A 23,406-nucleotide genomic window follows, 5' to 3' on the forward strand; every position below is an offset into this window, starting at 1 on the left:
CAAGAATGTTCATAGCATTATTCGTGAAAGCCTAAAACTGTAAACAAAACAAATAACCACAAATAAGATAAATATTTGATGGAATACTGTACAGGGAGAATTAATGAATGTTGTATGCAATAACTTGGATGAAATCATTATAACCTTGCAAGAAGACAAGACACGAGAGAAGGAGAGAAAAGAAATAATTTCATTTTTTCCACTAGAAACACAGATTTTAGAAGTCAGAACAGTGATTACCACTGGAGCAATGACTGGGAGGGAGTACAGGAGGGCTTCTGGGGGCTGGTTATGCTCTGCCTGTTGACTTGGGTATGGGTTAATGGGTATGCCTGTTATGTGAAAGTTCTTCAAGCAATACATTATGATTTGTGTCCTTTTATATACATCTTGTGCTACAATGAAAAGTTTGCTTAAAATGAAAACCATGGTATAAAATAAGCTGGAAATATTTGGGTAAAAATTACAAGATTTAACTGAGAGATTTGTGAGTAATATTGTTTATCACAGTAATAAATCTACAAAAAATTATGTACAGACAAATGGAAGTGGCCCTATAGAGAGTACATCAAAATGGTGACTGATAAAAGTAATGGCAAACTTGAAACGTAGATTTTTTCATACATTCACTACTTTTTCTCAGAGAGGGCACATCTAAGTATAGTTTAAAAGGTAACTTTACACTTATTAAAAATATATGTAAATATTTCCACATTTATATGATTTTATTTTTTCAGTTGCTATTGAAATTCATATACAATACTGGACCCTTACCCAACAGGTTAAAAACTAACAAAAGAAAGCTTTAATTTCAAGTAAAATTTCCACAAACGATACAGAATTAAAAGTGTACTTACTATTCACAAATATATCCAAGAAATAGTATTACTAGTGTGCATGTGAAACAAGTCAAACTGTGGTCTTCTGTAGTCACAAATGGACTCAAGATTTTATAAAGCTGTAGCTCATTGTAAGAGGGAACTTTGGTATTTTAATTTTAAAAAAGGAACAGTGCATATTTCCTATCTTGAACAGAGGTATTCATCCACTTTCTATAAGACTATTACATTCACTCTTTAAAGATATGATCTGTTGGCATTATAAATAGGTATCATGGGGCCGGAGATTTAGCTCAGTGGTTCCGCTGCCTGCCTCACAAGCACAAGGTCCCAAGTTTGATCCCCAGTACCAAAAAAAAAAAAGGTATCACTATGAAAATGAAATGGCATTATAATCCTGGTTGTCCCATGACCAGATACAACCAAAATTCAGCATCAACTAATTTGATACAATCACTGCTTATCTTCTTTCAGATGTAGACACATAGTTTCTGATTATGTTTAAGAAGAAACCAGAAATAAGACATTCTAGCCTCAGATAGCCAGGTACATTTCAGGATTTCACACACCTGTGCCAAAGGGACATACTGTTCTCAATAAAGCAAGACATTGTTTCAACTAAGGACCTGGGTACTTATTTTTCTCTAGAAATAAAGTACAACTTTATGTAAAATATATGGGAATAGTCCACATGACCAAAATATATATATTACAAAATACCTAGAAATTGTTGGCACTCAGAAAAGATTAAATAAAGATAAGGTATAAAATTAAATGTTCTGGCTTAAAATATGATTTCTATAAGTATATATTTCCAATGTGTATATTCCAAACCAAATTTTTCTCTTGATATTAAGTTCATTTAGAATGTTTTGTCTTTAAAAATTTATTTTAAATATAGACGACTATAGAATATTTTTTAGATTTTTTTTTTAAAAGTCAGAATTCAGTTAAAAATTATTGGGCTGGGGATTTAGCTCAGGGGTGCCACCGCTGCCTGCCTCACAAGTGCAAAGTCCCGAAAAAAAATTTTCTTTTTTTTTTTTTTGGTACCAGGTAGCGAACTCGGGACCTTGCGCTTTCAAGACAGGCAGCGTAACCACTGAGCTAAATCCCTGGCCCAATACTGCTAAATATTTAGAGAAACATATAAGCTCATTTTCTTCACCCTTGGTCCCATATGGAAATTGTTTTTGCTTAAAATAGCAGTTTTCATGTTAGATGTTAAATAGACTATACCTATATATACATACCTTCACACAATGATCATTTCTGTAAAACTAAGATAAATTTAAACTGCGTTTTCCAGCTAGTCTGTTGTATTTTCTTTTAATTGTGATCCATGATTATCACATTGAAATTTTATTTCTATAAACTATGAAAATTTTCTTACCTGCTTCACTTGTCTGCATCAATGTTTTTTAAAATAGCCAGGTTCTATATAGCTTTTAAGTGAACCATTGCCAGCATCAAAGAGATCCTGAATTCTGGTTATACATCTGGTCACATATAACAACACTTCATTATTTTGAGACGGGGTCTCACTGGCTATTGCCTCCTGCCTCAGCCTCCCAGAGTATTGAGATTATAGGCCTGTACCACTATGGCTGGCACAACACTTCATTATTACGTATTAACTAAACTTTCATTCTTAAAACTGGCTTTTTTACCAAAAGTGACTTAAGGCTTTTATTGGTAAGTGCATTAATAACTGTATTTCAGCATTCATTAAATGTGGATAGCGAGTCTGTCAGAGACTGATTTTTCCTGTGATGAGTCCTTCCAGCTCAACTGTCTGTGGAGGCCATCAGGTCAGAGCGTCTTCCATCTGAACAGAGATAGCCCAGTACCTGGGGGCACAGTTAGCAAATCTGCCTCTGGGGGACCAGCAGCATATTATAACAGCAGCACATCCTGGACCTTGCTAATTTGCCTGGGTAATTCTCTTCACCATTTTGCATATTTTAGAGGTAAGCTGTTGATTTTATAAATAAAGCATGAAAATAATCTTAATGCTTTTTTGTTCAATGATTAAGATGTGTAAAAACTCAGAGATTTAAAAATGTAATAGAAAAAGAATGAGCATTTCAAGTCCAAAGAAGTAGTCAATGCAGAAAATGTTTGCCTAGGGTGTCATCAGCAGGTCAGTTCTGTCTCGCACTGCTTGCTTGCAGTGACCTCCTGAGTCCACTTTCAGGAAGCCAGGCTACGCATGGCCTGTGGAAACAAAGGGAAGTCAGGGTGTCAGTGCAACTCACGTCTCCTTAGGTCTGGATTTTTAAAATGTTCTATAACACAGGTTTCTTGCTTTTACTCATCTTAGGTGTATATCAGCACAATAAAAGCAGGGATTAAAAACTTAATTTTGACCCTCATCATACCTTAATTGGATTCACCTAAAAGCAATAATCACTATTCATTGAGCACTTACTATGTAAAAGACACTGTTGTTATTTCACATGCATTCTTTAATTTTCACAACTTTGTGATATTATTTCCATTTTAAACCCAGATGCTAAAATGAAGGAAGGGTAAGTAATTTGCTCTGTGTTGTACAGCCAGTAAGTAGCAGAATTAGGACTAGTCCCCAAGTCTGTTTGGTTCCAAAGTCCATGAAACCACTGTACTATACTCCTTCACTGCCTCTAGAGGCCCTACGGAATTCTCTGCATGCCTCTACTGCCTTATTTTAATGTAGAAGTTTGAATGCTATTCTTTTAACATTTTTACTGGGACCTGGAAATAGGCACAGTAGTAATGCTTTTCAGATTTGCCTATGAACAGGTTGGGTTCAGGAGTAAATATGCTAGATGATGGCTTCGGAATACAAAATAAACCATTAAGATACAATCTAGCAGAAATGCATGTAATATTTCATTTGGGTCAAAAACTAATTATAGAAATTTATATGAGAAGTCAGTAGTTGCCAATGTCTGCAATCTTCACCCAAAAGTTAAATGGAGGGCTTTCTGCATGGGTTAGTACGTTATACTATGTAATTTCTAAGAAATATTTCAACTTTTTTTTCTTTTTTGGTTTTGTGAGACAGAGTCTCACTCTGTAGTTTAGGCTGGCCTTGAACTCACTACATAGCCCAGGCCGGCCTCAAACTCTTGGTGATCCTCCTGAGTGCTGGGATTATAGGTCTGTCCCACCTGGAGCTGCTCAACTTTAAAACTCTGTGATCTTCACTTGTTCCCATTTTACTCAGGGATGAAGTCACAAAGTTTACTCAGATACTACAAGTTCAGTCAAGTTTCCTAGGAATAATGTGCTGACAGAAGAGCATCTAAAATACATAGAAATCAGCTTCAGGTGAAGGGATATTTCTTTGAGGCCATTATCAGAAGAAGAAAGATTATAAAGTGGCTATTCCTCATACTGTTCCTGAAGCTTATGAAATTGGTGGGTTAGAAATACCCTCTCTTTAACTTTTCCCTGTCCCATGGCCTTAAAATTTCTAGAAGAGAAATCTGCATTGGGTTAGGTATAATCAGGACCAGTGCACTGGCTGCTGCCAGTCACTGGTCATCTCCATACACCTGAGACAGAGGTCCCCAAATACTTAATGTCTTCAAGGGAGAAATCTTATTTTCCATTTTCCCCTCCTGTGAAACCATCCTTTCCATATTTTTTGGAATTATTTTGTCTGAATAGTTCTTAATCAGACACATTCACTACTGTATTACTCGATTTACTCAAGATTTAATCCATGTTATTTTCTTGAGGAGAAAATTGTGATTATACCTCTTCCTGGACATCAAGTTCTTCCTGAGCCATCTTTCCTTCCATTAATTCAAGAGGATCTTTGCAGTCTTGCATGAGGGTGATCTTGACAAAGAGAGCATACGGTATTTATTAGAAATATAATAGCATCAGTCTACCTCATACTTCACTAAATATGATTTGAAGCTTTGCTGGTGCTTCTGTAATCTGCAGAATTCAGAATCCTCTTCAGCCTTCTTATTCTTTTATATTCCCCAACTTAGAATTTTCCCTGTACCATTTTTCACATACAAATGTGAACTACTACAGTTCTTCATTGTCTGAACTCCTTTTCTACTCTCTTCCCCAGCCTCTGAAGTGTGTGCCTTTCAACAAGGGATCCTCTGCCTAGATGGTTGAGCACTCAGTAGTGCTTCTCTTTCAGTGTCTGAGCTAAGAACACTTAGTATAACATTGAGCATGCAGTGAATGCACAGCGCAGGTTTGTGACTGAGGACGGTAAACAGTCTCAACTTGAATTGTATGGAGATTAATTTTATTGGAGATAGAAACCAATGTCTATAGCCCAAGCTAGTTCAGGAAAGTTCTGCTTTGTAGGAGTACTGTGTGATTTAATCTTCTATACAGAGGAGACCAACAATCAGGGCTTTGTCTCAGGCATGAAAAAGGACATTTCCAAACCAACTCCAAATATATACTAAAGTGTACATTAGTATACAACTGTATAGTAGTTAATGATTTGAATTGGTATTTTGCTATTTTTCATGTCACAAATATCCCAATTCTCTTGGTTAGTGTGGAAATTAATAGAGGATTAAGTTCCTGTGAAAATGGCCATAAAGTGATAGGAAAGGTAGAGTTAAGTGTAACCACAAGTTGGGACGGTCCTTACGATGGGAGAACAAAGGATAGGGAAAGTGTCAGTCATTATCTCTGCATCGCCAGTATTCTTTTTTTTTTTTTTGGTACCGGGGATTGAACTCGGGTCCTTGCGCTTGCGCAGCAGGTGGCAAAACCACTGAGCTAAATCCCCGGCCCTCCAGTATTCTTAATACACATAATTCCTAAAGAAAAATAAAGTGCCACAGGAGAGGCTGTCATTTTCCATAACTCTACTATGTAGAGGGGCTCTGTGCTAGACCCTGAAGAGACATAGAAGGGTAAGATCTCACAGGCTGTCAGTAATGATCAGCCCACTCTTCAGTGAACTTGAAAGTACATAATGCAAGAATCTATTTATATTCACCGTAACATTCAGGAATGAAAACAAATCAAGCAAACAAAAACTCCATCCCAGCCACTCAGAACATCTCCCTGATTACAAACACCATGGAGTCTACCATGAGGGGTGCACTTTTGGCCAGTGGGTTTTGTCACATAAATGGGCTAAGATTTTAGATAGAGTTGGGTGGTAAAAAAACAAAACTATTTTCATGTTGAGAAAGAACTTGATACATTAGTTTTCTTTTATGTTTAATATGGGGTCTTTTTTTAGATACGTGATCTTGAATTGGATGGAAATTAATTGTATTTCTTTATTTTGCTTTGTTTTTACCTATGGGCTAGAGAGTTTCAAGTTGGATAGAAAAAGGTTTGAGTTTTCAAAGATGAGCAACTTACATGTAGCTGGTTTTGTATCTGTGGTTTTACTACTTTTTTTTCCCCCAGAAACACTTAAGCAGAGCAACCTGTCCACTAACAGAAGCTGAAAAAACATAATGTAATATTGTTTTCTAAATTAATTTTACTTCAGATATTGACTTCCTACAGTAAAGATGTTTATCCTAAGTTGAGAAAAATGAGAAGCAATTAAATGCATGCATGTCACTAGACTTATTTTTTGTAGGTATTTGTTTTAGTTCCCCCAGTTCACTGTGACAGGATGATTGAGAAATGAGGTTCTTGTTCCATGCCTGCCAGGAGACCTAGGCAGTGAGCCCACCCAGAATGTTTACCTCTCCAGATCTGATGGAGAACTGACAAATCTAGAGGAATGTAAGGTCTACTTTGAGAGAGAAAGTTAACCCTTGCTTAATTTATGGTTTTAATTATTTTTTTCCTTTTTTCAAGACCACTTATGGCCTGATGCATCCTATTTAAAGAAATTTATATATAATTCAGGGGTTTCCAGATGGCTGAAATTTCTGTTGCATTTATGTACACAAATCACAGAAAATGCTATCTTCTAAAGTGGCATTATAACAAAGCTACAGTGATAAAAACAGCATAGGAGGGCTGAGGATTTAGCTCAGTGGTTCTGCCGCCTGCCTCGCAAGCACAAGGACCTGACTTCAATTCCCAGTACCAAAAAAAAAAAAACAGCATAGGACTGGCACAAAAGTAGACACATGGATCAACTGATCTTAAGAAAGGATGCAGAAATAACCCCAACACATTCAGCTATCTGATTATTGACAAAGGGGCCAAAGACACACACTGGAGGAAAGCTAGCCTCTTTAATAAATGCTGCTGGGAAAACTGGCTATCCACATGCAGAAGATTGAATCTAGACCCATATATCTCACCATATATTAAACTAAAATCAAAATGGATCAAGGATCTAAATGTAAAAACAGAAACAATCTGCTAGAAGATAAAATAAGTAAAATGCTTGAAGACATGGGGATAGGCAAAGACTTTCTGAACAGAACCCCAGTTCTATAAGAAATAACATTGAAAATCAAAAAATGGAATCATATCAAATTAAAAAGCTTCTGCACAGCAAAGAAAACAACCAACAGATTAAAGAGACAACCTACACAATGGGGAAAACTTTTTGCCAGCTATTCCTCTGAGGACTAATACCTAGAATATATAAAGAACTCAAAAAAATTAGACCTCTCCAAAATAAAAGACCCAGTCAAAAAATGGGCAACTGAAATGGATACTTCTCAGAAGATGTACAAGATGTACAAATGTACAAATGGCAATAAGTACATGAAAAAAATGTTTTAACATCTCTGGCCATTACAGAAATGCAAATTAAAACAACACTCAGATTCTGTCTTACTCCAGAAATAATGGCTGTCATCAAGAAATCAAATAATAAATGTTGGTGAGGCTGTGGAGAAAAAGGAACCCTTCTACACAGTTGGTAGAAATGTAAACTAGTACACCTGTTATGGAAATCAGTATGAATATTCCTCAAAAATCTAAAACTAGAAATTCCCTTTGACCTACCTATTCTCCTTATAGGTATTTTCCTGAAAGGGTTTACAGTGATGCTTGCATACTTATGTTTATAACAGCATAATTCCTAATAGCTAAATCCTGGAAGTAGCCCATATACCCATCAACAAATGAATGGATGAAGAAAATGGTATTTATACACAATGGAGTACTATGCTATATAGAAGATAAACTTGATCCATGTGTAGGAAAATGGACGCATTTTGAGACTATAATGTAACTGAAATAAGTAAGACACAAAAGCGTTAACCTGGTTCTCTTATGTGGGTTTTAACCTGGTTCTCTTATGTAAGAAATCCAAAATATAAATATATACCAAAACAAAAGACAGATAATAGGAAACAGGAGATAGATCTCTTGCAAATGGGAAGGAAGAGGGCCAAGAGATGGGAGAAGGGGGAACAGAGGAGAGAGGAAGGCTATGAAACAAGAATTGAGATGTATTATGTACATGTGCCAACTCCCCATAAGGAGTGTTATCAGGTACTGCAAACATGTACTAATAAAAAATAAATTTGGGGAAAAAAAATGGCATTATAGGTAATGCCCATTTTTATTAGTAAACCCCCATGCTATAGGACTACTATGTATTAGACACTACCAGGTACTGTCCTACAACCTCTGTCATTTAGCCCTCACATCTCCCCAGCAAATTAAATGTTTTTACCCCCATTCCTTTGATGAAAGATTGAGGCTCTGAGAGGTTATGCATATGGCCTTAAGAACCAAACTAGATGCATGAAACTTTTGCCATTTATAGAAATCCTAATATTCCAGGAAAGATACAGATGTAGAAAAGTTAAATATTTACCGTTTCTAAAATGGAATCTTGACCTTCTTGGGCTTTAACCTGATTCTGTAGATAAAGTATGGCATCATGAATAGTCAAAAAGAATATGTCCTTTCTACTGTTATCATCAAAGAAACCACATTGCTCCATCTGTTTGATAACATGATCTGCAAAACAAAGATAATATTTAGCTCTAGCGAAAGTTATTTTTGTAACATAAACCTTTTACTAAGTTTTTGTAGAACCCCCTCCCCATTTCCAAAATGTGATCTGCTCTAAACTGACTTTCTTTTCCAGGAGCACACAAATTGATTATCTCATAATTGCTTGTAGATGGCCTTGGTGCCTAAACATGTCCCTTTTGCCAAGTCACTGTACCCATCCCCCAGCTACTGTAAACCTGGCAGCTCGTAGTTCATAGTTGTGCACTTCTCTGCAGAATTTACCTTGACCAGTGGGTGCTGTCTTACCCAAAGAGGTGGGGGAGGGGGGGAGCTTGCATGCATTGACTGATAATAAGGGGGACACAAAGCAGAACCCCTTAAGATGGCATAACCCTCTGGCGCTCCTCCTGCTTTGGGGCTCCTTGTGTCATCAAGGCTGCACTTCTGAAATCATGTCTTCGGATCAGCTTATCCACCTGCCCTATCCTGCCTCCCTTGCTCCTTCAATCATTTGTGTAAGAATCCCCACCCCAGGCTCTGCTTGTAGAGAACTCAAGATAAGCACTAACATTTTCCTACCCACATATACAGCCAGACACAAAAACTCACACTCTTACCAGTCCTCTTGCTCCAGCGGATCTAAGTCCTCCAGCTCTGCTCTCCCCATAACATCCTCTCCCCACCCCGTTGATCTTGCTCCACTCTCAGATTAACCAGCTATGCGGTAGTACCATTATAACTACCAGCTATGTGGTGGTAATCAAAAGTAACATCTTTCTGGGTTCAAAATGCTCTGCAATTTTCTGTTTGGTACTTTTCTGATGAAAAGTTTTGGAAATAGATAATAAATGTGAATATAATTAATGCTACTGATTAATGATACATTTAAAAGTGACTAAAATGGCAAATTTTCTTATACATTATTTACCACAATACAAAAACAAAGGGCTTAGGAAAAAGTCTTAGGTATGTATATCCATTTACCTTGAAGTGATGCAAAGTACACATTCACATCAATTCTTTGGAATTCTTTAACAATCTAAAAATAAAAAAGGAGAAAGTTACAATGAGTAACTTTCTGTGTCCATAATTCAGTCAAATTCGGGTACTTGCTCAAGAGAAATGTCAGCACTTTCACGGCTAATCAAGACTTTGAGGGAAGTTCATTATTGGAAAAACCATAGAGGTTTTCAGCTTACAGCGATATATTTAAATATGAAAAGACCATATCTCAAGAGATAACAGTATCCACTGTTCAGGAGCACAGCACTCTAATACAGAAATGCTCACTAAATACTTGCGGAAGGAAGAAAAGTACAGAAGCTTCCTAATGTAGCCCCTGCTGATAACAGCAAAAAGCATGCGTTTCCATCTGAGTGGAAGAGAGATGAGTGTGGACATGACCACCACAGTCAGAATGTGAAAACACCTAAACATGGAGGTCTCGATTTTGAATGTATCAATGTTAGTATCCTGATTATAATTTTGTGCAATAGTTTTGTAAGATGTTACTATTGGGAGAAAGTGGGGCCAACTTACACAGAATCTCTCTGATATTTCTTATAACTACATGTAATTCACAGTGATCATTGAAAGTTTAATTTTAAAAAGGATACCGGACCTATGGATAATAATAAATAATTGTCATAATATTTGAAAGCAAGTGTGGAAGTGTTCTGGCATTAAATATGTTAAGGTTCTGTAAAAGTCGTCAATAAATGTGTTGGCCAGTAACAGTGTACAACGGATCTGAGCCAAGGCCGAGAGTGAAATGCACAACAAGGACAAGAGTTTTCCAATGTTAATACCAAATCTTCTAAGAGAACAGAGCCCTGCCCGCACATTCTCACATTCTTACCCACACCCTCCATCATTTCTTCCCCTTAGCCAGCCAGGAACCCCCCAACGAGGCTAACCCTCACGTAGAAGTCTGTTTCATATGATTACATCTGATCGTTGGTGCCTTAGCCTACTTCCTTTTCTGCCTGACTCTCATGATACCTACCTGAAGCTCCACCTAAATTTCGTGCATGAGATGATACCCTATTTAAAATCTGCTTTGAAGCACTTAGCACTTAAGATTACTTAATATTTGCCTTCCCCTGTAGACTCCTTAGTCTCATGAGGATAGAAACTATGACTACTCACTCATCACTAGTCTCTTGTGCTTTGCAGAGTATTTAGCACACATTAGGCATTTAACATCTATTTGTTGAAGGAATAATGAACTGGACCTTGCATAAATGCTTTCTGATGAATGTTTCCTCCCTGCATGCTCCTCAACTCTTGCTTTGACTTCCTAGATAAGTAACCTGCAGCCTGCTCTAATCTCTTAATGTCTGGCTTTCCCAGTCCTACCATGTTCTTGGTGTTCCTTATCCTGCTGCTGTTCTCCGTTGAATAAAACACTTAACAAAAGTCTGCCATTTTTCCTTTTCATATTCCATTTACATTCTCAGAAAAATAAAACAATGTTAATATTTACTAACAGTGTTCATGTATCAGATATTCTTCTAAACTCCTTGTATTTATTAGCTTACTTAATCTTCATGACACTTCTGTGAAGTAAATGCCACCATCATCTCTGTTACAAATGAAGAAATTAAGACACAGACAGATTAAGCAACTTGGTCACAGTCAGACTGCTAGTAAGTGGTGGAGCCAGGAATCACCTCAGATAGTCTGGCTCCACAGCCCATACGTCATCCTTTGGCAGAACTGGGCAACCTATACCGTTCTGCTAGTACCACGGCTCCAATTCTGCAGTTCAAAAAGCTGAAAGCTTACCATGCGCAAAGACCTCACTCCAACAACATCCAAGAAAGAGATAGCTCCACAGTCAAGCACGAGGCTATGGATTGGCACTTTGGGAACATTCACTTTGACTGGAAGGTCCGCGTTCCAGTCCACTTGAAACTCAATTTCCTTGGTTGGTATATCAAGTTCTTGTGGATCTTCAATGTCTTCATCAGGCTCAAAAGCATTATTCGATGAACCAGCATCACTTATGATGCCATTCTAAAAAAAGAAAACACTGCCAACTTAATTGCCAGTGATTGAAATGTCTTTTGGTCATTCATCTCCAACTATTTAAAAAGCCTACATCCATTGTTCCTTGGTAAGCAAAAACATCAGGGGGATGAATGTTTAAGGAATGAGTTTTAGTCAGACCTGGTGACACACGCCTGTAATTCCAGCTATTCAGGAGGCTAAGGCAAGAGGATTGCAACTTCCAGGCCAGCCTTAGTGAGACCACCTCAAAATAAAAGGAAGGGCTGGAGATGTCACTCAATGGTAGCATGCTTGTCTCAAATGTGTGAGGCTTTGGGTCTGATCCCCACTTCTGCACTCACGCAAATGGGTTATACCTTGGCCCAAAATTTGATGTTCTCTAGGAAGAAAAAAGGGAGATAGGAGAGCCAAGAAACCCGACTTCTGGAAGATTGTGGAAATTTGCCAAGAGTTATACTTACTGGTAGGAGAATCTGAATAAAGGTTAATAGCTCTTAAGAATTTATGAACTTACTGCCTTCCATTGTAATGTCTGGCATTGACTTCGTACTTCCAGTAAAAATAAGGTTTAACAACAATGCAGACCCTATTCATTATGGGGGGAAATTCACACCCTGTGTGTCCAGGGAGCAACACTGATTTCATTTTACCAGGAACAGCTAGCTCAGCCATTCTCTGACATGTGTATGTCATCTGTTGGTACACGTCTGGATACCAAAGGGGACAGATTTAATTTTAGACCACATCTGTGTTCATCAGAGAAAGGAAAGAATTCGAAGGGGGGAGAGAAAGCTGTTACCTCACCTTTGTTGCCTTTAATTGCCCTTTTGTGATGAGTTTCTGTATTCTCCTCAGTGCTTTCAGCCTCTTGTTATACACTCGAATGGCATCAAATCCAACCTTGGGGAAAAGATGTCAAGTTACTTAAAATGTATGTCTGCTTCCTACTGTTCACTAACGCCAACTGCTACCTGAACGGTTATTTCCCAGTAGATAATATTCCTCGAGACCTTGCTGGAAAAGAAATTAAGATCCGCTGGTAAAGAAATTGAGATCCGATGGTGTGGACCCCTCTCCACCGGCAGACTCGGGAAAGACGATACGTTGTTAAAAGCTCAAGACAGTGCAAGACAAAACAGCCAAAAACAACCTCGAGCTTTAAGTCCGTCTGCTGTATTTCCTTGGCATAACAGAGCCCTCTGTTACTGCAAAATGTGTACGCATTCCCCTGAACCAGTTTGCCTTGGAACTCACTTGAGAGAACACTGATCGATCGAAGGGTGGGTGACAGGGCGAGAACGTCCAACTTCCATGTTCCGCCCATGCTTTTTATTCCGCGGGGTCAGGGTCCCTCTTCCAAGACTTTGTCCCAGCTCTCGGTCCCCAAACTCCCGCCAGCTAACGTGGACCTCTCCCTTCAGTGAACTTCTCCTCCGCACTTAAAAGTGTTAATTTAAAATGACCGCAATAAACCTAGTACATGTCAGCAGAAAAAAATTTTTTTAATGAACATAACTTTTTTTCAAATAAAAGTGCTTAGAACAGTGGCATTGTTCTGCACCGTGCGGCTTCTCAGAGAGCAGCTGCTTTCTCCTGCGTGCCTGCGCGGGTTATCCGTGCGCGGCGCCCTTCGAGAGCGGCCCGCAGGCCACTCCTGCCTCTTGCTTGGGGCCCGCGGCGACCTTCCCGGTCCCGGCGCCACCGTGGGAAGTTAACACAGTATTCGGGAGTTCAAGTCGGCCCGGACTGTTAGCGTTTTGTCTGGCAGTTATTACTGTCTGGATTTTAACCAGCGTAGGTTAAAATTCCCAATAGAGTGCAAATCTTTTTTTAAAAAAAATTCTGCCTGCCCTACAAAAAGAGAATAGACGGTGGCGTCTTGTTCCCAGTTGAAGCCCAATAAATAAGAGTGAAATCTCGAATTAAAAAACAAATTTTGGTCGGGGGATTTAGCTCAGTGGTTTCGCCGCCTGCTGCGCAAGCTCAAGGACCCGAGTTCAATCCCCGGTACCATAAATAAATAAATAAATAAATAAATAAATAAATAAATAAAAACCAAATTTCCCGGGATAAAATACTTACTGTGGACTTGATACATTTTTTAAAACCATCAACATTGCCATAAAAAATAGGGCCAGAAAATCTAAGAATCTTCACTCCTTTAAGTTCTTCAATCTGGCATTTAAAAAAAAAAAAAAAAGGAAGTTGGTTAATTCTAGACCTCAGATACTCAACGAAATAGCTATTTTACAAGGAGCTGGGTGACGATTGCTTGGATCTGGGCAGCAACGCTCAACTTTCCTTAAATAGGGGCTTGTGCCCATTTCCAAAGTACTGCGTTGCCAAAACTCTTGGATTTCCAAAACTCCAGAGAAGGTCAAGTTAGGGCTTTAGAAAGCAATTTTCAACCCTTTGATTTCCAGGTAAAGAAACCGAGGTTCAGAATAGTGATGCAATTTGTCCCTAGTTCATACCACTGATCCTCCTGATTTTGCGAAAATTCTTCTGAGTAGCAAAAATAAAGCAAAGTCCAGGAGGTTTGCAGAAGTGTCATCTGCTTCTTTATACTCATACACAGTGGCCATGCCATAAGTAGAACCCATAGAATCACAGACTTCTCGGGTCTTTAGGAATCAGCAGTTTTATTCTCACCCTTTCAGATGAGAAAATTGAAGCCCTGAGAGGCTGAGTGTCGTGGGCAAATCTCTCCAATAGGGAGCCGAGAATCCAGAACTCCTAAACAACTCAGCCCAGAGTTCCCTCCGTCTCAGTGCCAAAATTTTTTCTAAAATCATTTTAGCTCTTTTTAGCATTTGGCTCAACATTACAAAAAGATTGTGGAAATAAATTAAGTAACAGTTGGGCCCCGGATGTAGCTCAGTGGCACTGTGCCTGCCTGGCAAGTGCAAGGTCCTTAGTCGGTCCTCTGTATGGAAATAAATAAATAAATAAATAAATAACAGTTGGAATTCCAGGTTCAGTGTCCCATGATATTTTAATATTAAGGCAAAATTAGACTACAACCTCCTAGAGTTCATATTAAAATACATTTATATGTATATGTTTTTCCTAAGTTTGTGTTTTCCAAGTTTACTTTCTCTGCCTTTTCATATTCCCTAGTGATCTCTAAACAATTTTATGTGCAGGCAACACAAGCCCATCACTGGGATATTTAACTTCTTTGTTTTTCATTTCCTATATCATATGTTATTTCTTCCAATTCCAAGGATAAAGCAAAATATCAAATAACTTGGTGACAGAAAACTTGAAAATTTCTTGTTAGAACTGAATAAATAGTATGAGGCTTTCAGGCAACTTCATAGAGGCTAAGGATTATAGCAGAGAAAATATTGATTGAACACCTGGCAACAATTGTGTATTATTTTAAAAATCCTCTTAGAATGATTTTACATTAACATGACATGCAACTAGTGTTGACAGACTTCATAAAATCCTAGTCTGTCAGAAGGTACACCAAGTCAAAAGTTCTCATGACACTGTCAGTGGACTAACATTAGGACTTCCTCCATCCTTGGCTACCTTGTAACTACCCTGCTAAAGGAGAAATATGTGGCTCCTAAAATTATAGGTGAACAAACCCTCTTTCTGCAGATGTCTCACAAAAGCACTTACATTTTTGTAATTCTTGGTACTTTTGTAGATGTCTGTGCTAGGGATGTTTCCAAGGTCATTCCATGAAGGGCTAAAAGAGGAAAAATTAACATCAGAATTTTTTTTGAAACAGCCATATTTTGGACTAAACAGTTAAAAATAGCCAGGCACACTGGCACATGTTTATAATCACAGCTACTTGGGAGCCTGAGCAATTTAGCAAGACCCTGTCTCCCAAACAGGTTGGAGGAAAGGGCTTGGGGATTTAGCTCAGTGGTTCTACCGCCTGCCTTGAAAGCGCAAGGTCTGGAGTTTGATCCCTGGTACCAAAACAACAAAAAACCCTAAAACAAACAAAAAACTGTGTAGGGTCCTGGGTTTGATCCCCAGCACAGGAGTGGGAGGATTAAAAAGAAATAGCTGCTAAGCAGCCTTCACTCTGCTGTTTGAGGCTCAGTCAGTATAGCAGATGACATTTTCCTGCAACTAACTCTGAAGTGAACAGCTGGTGTTTGCGTGGAACCAGGGAAGAAAGAAATAACTGTGACTTTTCTTCTGGTGGCTGAGAGAATAATGAGCATCATACTTATAGGATGAGGAAGAGCTTACCCTAACCCCCAAAAAGTCAGTTGTGTTATCCTTATTTTCATTAGTATGTAAACTGGGACTCGAAAAGGCCCTGAGGTAAGGATCTGCCCAGGGTCATGGGTGACTGTTGCTTACTTGTAACTTCCTGATGAAGTTTGGAGAGTTTGCAGATAATCAAATTAGTTTCTTTTTATAGAATTAGCAGCCTGAGAAGACCAGAAATAAGTCTGTCCTGTAAACCAGACTGTTGATTTCCTGTTCCTGATGCAATCAGATAATTTCCATGTTTCCTCAAGTGTGACTAGGGACATATGCTAAGTGCAACTCCTGAAGAAAGAAAGGCTGTCTGGGGTCCTTTCAGCATTGTGCTCTCTGGATCAGCACTCTAATGACTGGAAATTAAACACTGTAGAGGACACTGCTTTTTGTTGGCTAAAGGCCTGGTTACCAAACCAGCAGCAAAAATGAGCCACCAGTTTTTCTTTGGCTTGCTGTGGTGTGCTGATTTTTAATTTAAAGCTCATAAGTTAGTCTTTCCAAAACCCTTCTCCCTCAACCACACCCAGATAAGGTAAAATAGACACTGAAGAGTTTCTAGGTTATTTCCTAGCAGCAAACTGGGCACTCTGGGAGTTCATGAACGTTCAGGATTCTGGGCACCAAGGGTGCTTTGGCAGAAAGCCACAGGCCTTTTGGACAGAACCAACATGTGAGCATAGGGAGGAAGAAAGGGTACAGGAGAGCTAGACAGTGGCATGAAGCGGTGAGCCCATGATAAGCTGAAGACACTGATGCTGGTGTTTTTCCAGGTCTCTTCTTCCTTGGTGGCCCAAGCACAAGCAGAGAAGAGGTCAGAAGTCCAGAAAGACAATAGATGAATTAGGGAGGGGGAGAAACCTCATTCCCCTCTAGTGTCCTCTTCCCCTCTAGACTCAGGAGGGCACGAAACCAAAATCTCTCGAGAGTCAAAACAAAACCAACAACAACAAAAAAATCCATCTTCAGTCTCCCTCACTAGTCCTCACAGATTGTTTTCCATTAATTAACTCCTGCCTTTGCTGCTTTCACTTTGCATGTGAACTAATTATGTTTACTTCAAATAATTGTGTGACTTACTGGATTCCCTACTTGAGAGATTTGGATGAATCCTGATTATAATCAACAACCCTAAAGCTCTCCTGTTCTGGGTTGTGTAATTTATTTTGGGTTATAAGCTTCAAGAGAGAAAAATGAGCTGTGATAGATTTAGCAGCTGTCTTGTTCCAAGCCTTGGGCCCAATGCCTGGCATCCTTTATCTCATCTAAAGAAGAAACTACGGAGCAACCTCAGTCTGGCTGAGCTATGTGTCTCTTAGTCTAACCAGGCCTAAAAGGAGAGCACAACCGTGGAGCATGTGATGAAATCTAGAAATTTTGAGTGAGATAATCTGAGTTCAAATCTTAGCTCTGCCAATTAGTAAATGTGTGACCTGAGGGGAAGTCTTTAGCCTTTCTGAGCTTAAAACTTCCACTTGTACAATGAGAATAATCAAAAGTACTCATAAGATTCTTTTGAAGATTAAATATATTTGCAAAGCACTGTGTGCTTTCTTTATAGAATCACTCAATATGGAGTAACTATTATAAGAGAAAGTGGTTTCACTACATTTATGAAAACAGCATTAAAAAAAACAGCATAGGAAAGTTTAGGGTGTGTTGTCCTGTTCATAGGAAATCTGGGTTTATTGTACTCACAACTGAACTCTCAGGACCACAGTCAATAGTCCAAATAAAAGGCCAGCTAGCAGACCCAGGTCCAGCCCCAAAATGATGGACATTACGCATGTAAACACCCAGATTACCTAGGCGGGAAATGGAAATGAAAAGAATTATATTAATTTATCTGGTACCAGCAAATGATAGAGTACTTATTAAAAAAAAGATCAACTACCCACAAATTACAACTTTTTAAAAATATTCTAGTTTCATTCATTTTATGTTTAAGTGAAGCTGGAAACTGACCTTCCCAAGTAAGACCAACTATTGCATTGTATTTATTTTTAAAGTTTTGAATAGGCAATATATCCACATGGTTCAAAGGGGAATTAATATTTTAAAGGTGTACAGTGAAAAAATCTTGCTCACAACCCTCTCCCCTCTCCACCCATTCCCCAAATCCTCTCCTACTTGTATCCACTTGCATTTCTTTGTGTGATCATGTATGTGTAGGTGTGAAAGCACACAGACTTTTCCCCGATATTTTTATTCTGGCCTCTTTTTTCTCTTAATTTGTCTAGAGATCTTTGCCTAACAATAGATAGGAGGTTTGCTTATTCTTTTTAGGTATCCTGGGCTCAATTAGTGCAGGAGTCCAAAAGATCTGGCTTCTGGTTTTTACAATTCCTCCTAAGAGTTGTGAAGACTACTTTAGTCACAAAATTGGAACTGGTTTTTATGTCTTGTTTTTGTTTATTTGGTGTTTTGTTGGCACTTTTGAACCAGGTTTTAAATAAAATGTGTTTGTTTTTTGGCGTTAGAAGGCCAAGGGTGTATGAGCCTGATGTGGTATTCTCCCTGGAAATGAATCTTCCTAGAGAAACAGGGTCTTCACAACATGCAGTTCATGTCAAGACTTGGGTTTATTCACACAATTCTAATTTCTGCTACGGGATTTGCAAAGTTCAGGGAAGACTTAGAAAAAAGGGAGTGTCATCGTGATGTGACAGGAAACATGTAGAGCCAAATCTTAGTTTAGAGAGAAATGGGTGGTGGGTGACTTACAGCATCAGTCTTATTCTGCCGCCACAAACGAGGAACATCACACACCTGCATAAACATCCCTTTCAGGTTGGCAATTACAACTGCTGCCAAGACGGACTGCCAAGAGAGACCAGAAAGGCTGGGTTATTCAGGAGAATGGTTTTCAAATCTCCTGTTATTTCTCTGGTAGCAGAGTGGTGAAAGGAAATTGTGCAATGGTACAGAGAAATGGATTTCTACCTTCTGCAAGGGTTCCAGAAGCTTCCCCAAGGAAACAATGGCGATCATCACAATCCCAGCCGAAATGATGCCAGCAATCTGGAACACATACACCTTGCATGAAGCGGGTTCATCCTCTCTGTGTCTTCCAGCTTGCCACATATGTACCTCTCACAGGCACACTGGACCCTTCCCCGACTCCCTCTTCTACTCGTTATTCAGAGAAATGAGCATTATTTGGTCAGACTACACAAAACTAAACAAGAATGGAAAACACACTTATACAGAGAAATATATACACACTGTCGCAGAGTAAGGGAAGAGGAAGACCGAGCCTACTAAAGTGAAGCCAGTTTGACATGGATTCCGTTTGGACATCTTGCAACTGTAGTTCTGGTGTCCATTTAGGAGGCTGACCTCTTAGTTATTTGCCATACCATGAAACACGGACCACCTCTTTCCCCAGCAATAGAGATTATTGTCACATTCTTGGGAAATAAATTTTCATGGTATGTACCCAATTCTTCTGCATTATTGAAGCAGCAGCCATAATAGCAGCTGTGATAATGCATTGTACTTGTAGCACATGGTTCCCAGCAAAGTCTCAGAACATTAATTTAACCCATCGTACTGCAGATTCATGGTGCCATATGGACACACTGAGAGACAAGACTCTGTGTCCTGCTTCTTGCAACAGTTGCATAGATGCTGGCTTCAGACTTTGCTCCTAGGCAGTTGCAGTGATGGGGCAAGGACAGAGTAAAGGAAGCTCAGAAATGTTACCTTCATTGGCAAAGAAAGCTCTGCTAAGTTCCATAAAGAGGAGAGAGGCTCGGGGTGGGGACTATTTTATGGCTTGAGCAGATGACCAACGAATTCTCTGTTGAGACAGTGGTGGCATGGCCAAGGAAGACTAGAAGCTCTGAAACAGAAGAGGAGACAGGGAGCCAGAAGCAAAGCAGTCAGAGAGGAAGCCATAGGAGAGGTCATGTTGAGCATAAGTACTGCCTAGTGCAGGCTGTTGGAGTTATAGGAGGCAGGCACAGCGAATGTAAAAAGAAAATTAGAAAACTTAATTAGAAAACATTCATGTCAGCCAGGTGTGATGGCTCATGCTTGTCATCCCAGCACTCTGGGGAGCTGAGGCAGGAAGGTTGCTGCAAATTTGAGGCCAGCCTAGGCTGCATAATGAGCTTAGGGCCAGCCTGGCCTACATAGCAAGACCTTGTCTCAAACAACAACAGAAAACACTCCATCTGGCAAATAGATCATTTCTGTTCAGATTATGGCTGAGCCAGCCTGGGGCAATATTATATATATGATGTGCTTTTAAAAAGCTCACTCTGTATAACTGACTTCCAGCTCTATGCTCTTCCTAACACCGTACCTCCAGGTTCCCAGCACTTTAGCGTGTTTACCCCTCCCTTTTCTAAACAGAGAAGGTAATACCCTTCTTTCTTCCCCTCTTCCTTTCTTCCAGCTAGCCAACCAATATTTAGTGAGCACTTGCATCACACTGGGATAAAGGGCTCTGTGAATTGGTGAGACATGGAGATTAGGGTACCAGGACCTCAATGGGCTGACCAACTCAGGCAAGAGTGGCTACCCATTTGACAAGTACATGTAATAAGGAGCCTCCCATTACTGGGCCACAGCTAATCTTGGTCACGATATTGAAATCTATGAAGGATCAGTTGCTTGTACTTAGTATATAAGATGGTGTGTTGGAAACTCTGTAGACTTTATGAGCAGATTCAATTACTAGCAGATTAATTATCCTGTTAAGTGAGAGGGCAATCAGAGCTACAGAGTACTTTGTAATCAGAATTACTTTTTCAGGAGTCAGTAGGACTCCGATGATAGTCAGAGGAAGAACAGGGGGCAGTGTTTAGCTCTTCTACACTCCACTGAAGTGCCGAAAAGAGTTGATGTCCACCAACATGCATGTTTTTATTTATTCCTTCAGTAAATACTTGCTGGGAGCTTCTCCTGTTCTAGGCACAATACAGGTACCATATGCACTAGCGTTCTCTTCTACCTGAAGGAGTGGAAAAAGCAGCACTGACCAGTATGTGATAGGGCTTTACAACTTCTTGATTCCTTTTGACACAGCTATGAGAAGGATACTTTTGATTCCCATTAGTAGATATTGAAACTGAGGCTGAAAAAAAAATGAGAATCCATACAAGAAAAGACCTGCATTTGGGCGTGGCGGTACATGCTTGTAATCCTAGTATGATGGGAGGCTAAGGCAAGAGGATTGCAAGTTCCAGCCCAGCCTGGACAATCAAGTGATGACTCTGTCTCAAATAAACAAATAAAAGCATAAAAAGGGCTGGAGATGTAGCTCAGTGGAAAGAGGCCTTGGGTTCAACCTCCAGTACCACAGAAAGACAGAGACAGAGACAGAGAGGAGTAAGGAGAGGGAGAGAGAGGAAGAAGAAGGAAGAGGAGAAGGAGGAGGTGGTGGAGGAAGAGGAAGAGAGGGGAGACAAGAAAAAGAAGAAAAGAAGAGAGGAGGGGAGGGGAGAGGAGAACAAAAGGACCTGCCAATGTATTGGTTACAAGTCCCTGGATTTCCGTCCAGGCACTTAGACTTTTAACCCTAGAACTTAGTATGCATTTCAGCAACTAAAGATCAAGCCATTTCTGCACTTGTTCCCTTCTTCAGTGCTGAAATCCTGTCATCCTTCATCCCTAAACATGTATTATGCCAGTGTGTGGCAGAGGATATTAGCTTACCAGAACACCATTATCCCCTAAACCTTTGCCAACGAGGTCACTTTACATGAGCACTCTTACTGGGGCAGCCAGCTTATTTGGGTCCAGAGGTAAGAGCAGAAAAACAGACATCAGCAGTTCAGGAGGGACTTCCTGTACCTTCTTAGGACCTGTGCCCTAGAGAGTCTTAGTCACTGCCAACACCAGCAATAAGAACTCCTGCTACTGAAAGCTGGAGCCTGAAACAGGCCCGGCTTTGGAAATTAGTGCTGACCAACCCCCCATGGCAACAGATTTCTCTGTCTCCTGGGATGGACTGCACTGTTTCACCTGCTCCCTCAGAGGTAGAAATGTCTGCCCTCCCCAAAAAACTGTTAAGAAAAATTCTGAGAATATTAATTTTTTGTTTCAAAGGGGCCAAGAAATTAGAAGAGACCAATTCTTCCAAACCTGTCACAAGATCCATTATAAATAGGAGAGGAACGTCACTGTACCATGGGGAGAATTAAAGCTCTCTCTTCCCCCCCAGCCCACCACTGGACTCATTCATCTTCTCAGTTATTCTCTTTCATACTTATTTGTAAATGTCTCTGCCTTTATAAAGCCCTATTTGAAGATTGTACTTTTTCACGCTATTTAGTTTGGCTTTGTAGTTCTCCTTTATAGTCCCAGTGTACTTTTTACTCTTAAATCAAAGTTGTTTCTGTGTTGGGAGGGAAAAACCCAGGAGGCACATCAGGAACACAAGTCCTAAATCTGTCGCTAGCCCAAGGCCACTCACTTGTGTCTAGCTGGAAAGGAAAGCCTTTGAGAGCCACTCCTGGGCTTTCTGGCCAACCAAACAAGGGATTATGTCAGAGATTAGCAGGGATGCTGGTTTTATGGTCACCTTGTAAAGGCAACAACCAAAAGGCACATTTAAAAGGCAAGATTCAACCCACATTCAGAACTTCAAGAACAAAAATCTTACTCAGGTAGAAATGCCAAAATGTTACAACAACATGAGCCAAACTTGGCTAGTAAACTGTTGTTCTGTGAGACCAAAGGCCGCTGAAGAAAGTTCCTAATCCTTGTAAAGGAAATGTGAATGAACTTCTCACTTTCCTGAAAATGTAAGAACTCAAAGCCTAGGCTTGTTACTAGGCTGTTCCTCCCCCCATCCCAGGTAACCAACTAATAAAAATCAGCCTTCATCGTTACTGTTGCCTTGGCAGCTGTGATTGTTCCTAGGAAAGCAAGGAAGGAGTTATTTGTCAGTTGAACAGTGACACAGGGATTTGGGAATTGCCGCCTTTGGGGAAATGTAAATGTTGCTTTTAAGAGGTTTGTGATGAGGGGTAAGTCAAAGAGATGAATAGGCCCAAGTCGGATGAGATGACAAGCATAATGCCTCTCTTCCCAAAGGTTTACTGTCCTATTCAGATCTTGTGCAAGACTTTCTGAGCCACCATCCCTGGTTTAATGGTACCCAGCTGTTGTTCCATACCTGTGTCTTTCCCCCGGTGCTCTCCTGGACAGCTGTGCGGGACAGGGCAGTGGTGGCCACAAAACAAGAGAAGAATCCAGAAAAGATGTTGCTGATCCCAAAGGCAATGAATTCCTAGGGGAGAGATTGGATGACCTTGATGCTACAAATAAAATCTCTGCAAGGCCCTCACCAGTGTTTAAAGAAGTATATTAAAGGAAACTTCCACGCCCACCCTGCCTACTGGTCCAACTTAATTTTTACTATTAAAAGTATGTGGGGATCTTAAAAGACGCAGGAGTTTGGGCTTCATAGAACCTAAGAGAGACTTCATTGCTGTCA

At 39.8% G+C, this 23,406-nt stretch overlaps 1 protein-coding gene across 2 annotated transcripts in view; it reads right to left on the reverse strand.

Annotated features, from left to right (window-relative positions):
* Positions 1-1,887: 1,887 nt before the first annotated feature.
* The window catches only part of Slc26a4 (solute carrier family 26 member 4), a 50,852-nt gene continuing 29,333 nt past the window's right edge, over positions 1,888-23,406 (reverse strand). For both annotated transcript variants that reach the window (XM_004839657.3, XM_087206719.1), the window contains 12 exons: positions 23,086-23,199; positions 18,900-18,977; positions 18,681-18,776; positions 17,655-17,761; positions 15,354-15,423; positions 13,803-13,895; positions 12,525-12,620; positions 11,496-11,726; positions 9,693-9,747; positions 8,566-8,711; positions 4,587-4,670; positions 1,888-3,056 (listed from right to left, as the gene is read on the reverse strand). In XM_004839657.3, coding sequence (XP_004839714.1) covers positions 3,033-3,056; positions 4,587-4,670; positions 8,566-8,711; positions 9,693-9,747; positions 11,496-11,726; positions 12,525-12,620; positions 13,803-13,895; positions 15,354-15,423; positions 17,655-17,761; positions 18,681-18,776; positions 18,900-18,977; positions 23,086-23,199 — 1,194 coding nt within the window. In that variant the 3' untranslated portion in view covers positions 1,888-3,032. The remainder of the gene's footprint in view (positions 3,057-4,586; positions 4,671-8,565; positions 8,712-9,692; positions 9,748-11,495; positions 11,727-12,524; positions 12,621-13,802; positions 13,896-15,353; positions 15,424-17,654; positions 17,762-18,680; positions 18,777-18,899; positions 18,978-23,085; positions 23,200-23,406) is intronic.

The sequence above is a fragment of the Heterocephalus glaber genome, unplaced genomic scaffold (assembly GCF_053883595.1).
Source record: "Heterocephalus glaber isolate CG9 unplaced genomic scaffold, H.glaber_assembly_v1.0 deba00000676, whole genome shotgun sequence".
Taxonomy (NCBI): Eukaryota; Metazoa; Chordata; class Mammalia; order Rodentia; family Bathyergidae; genus Heterocephalus; species Heterocephalus glaber.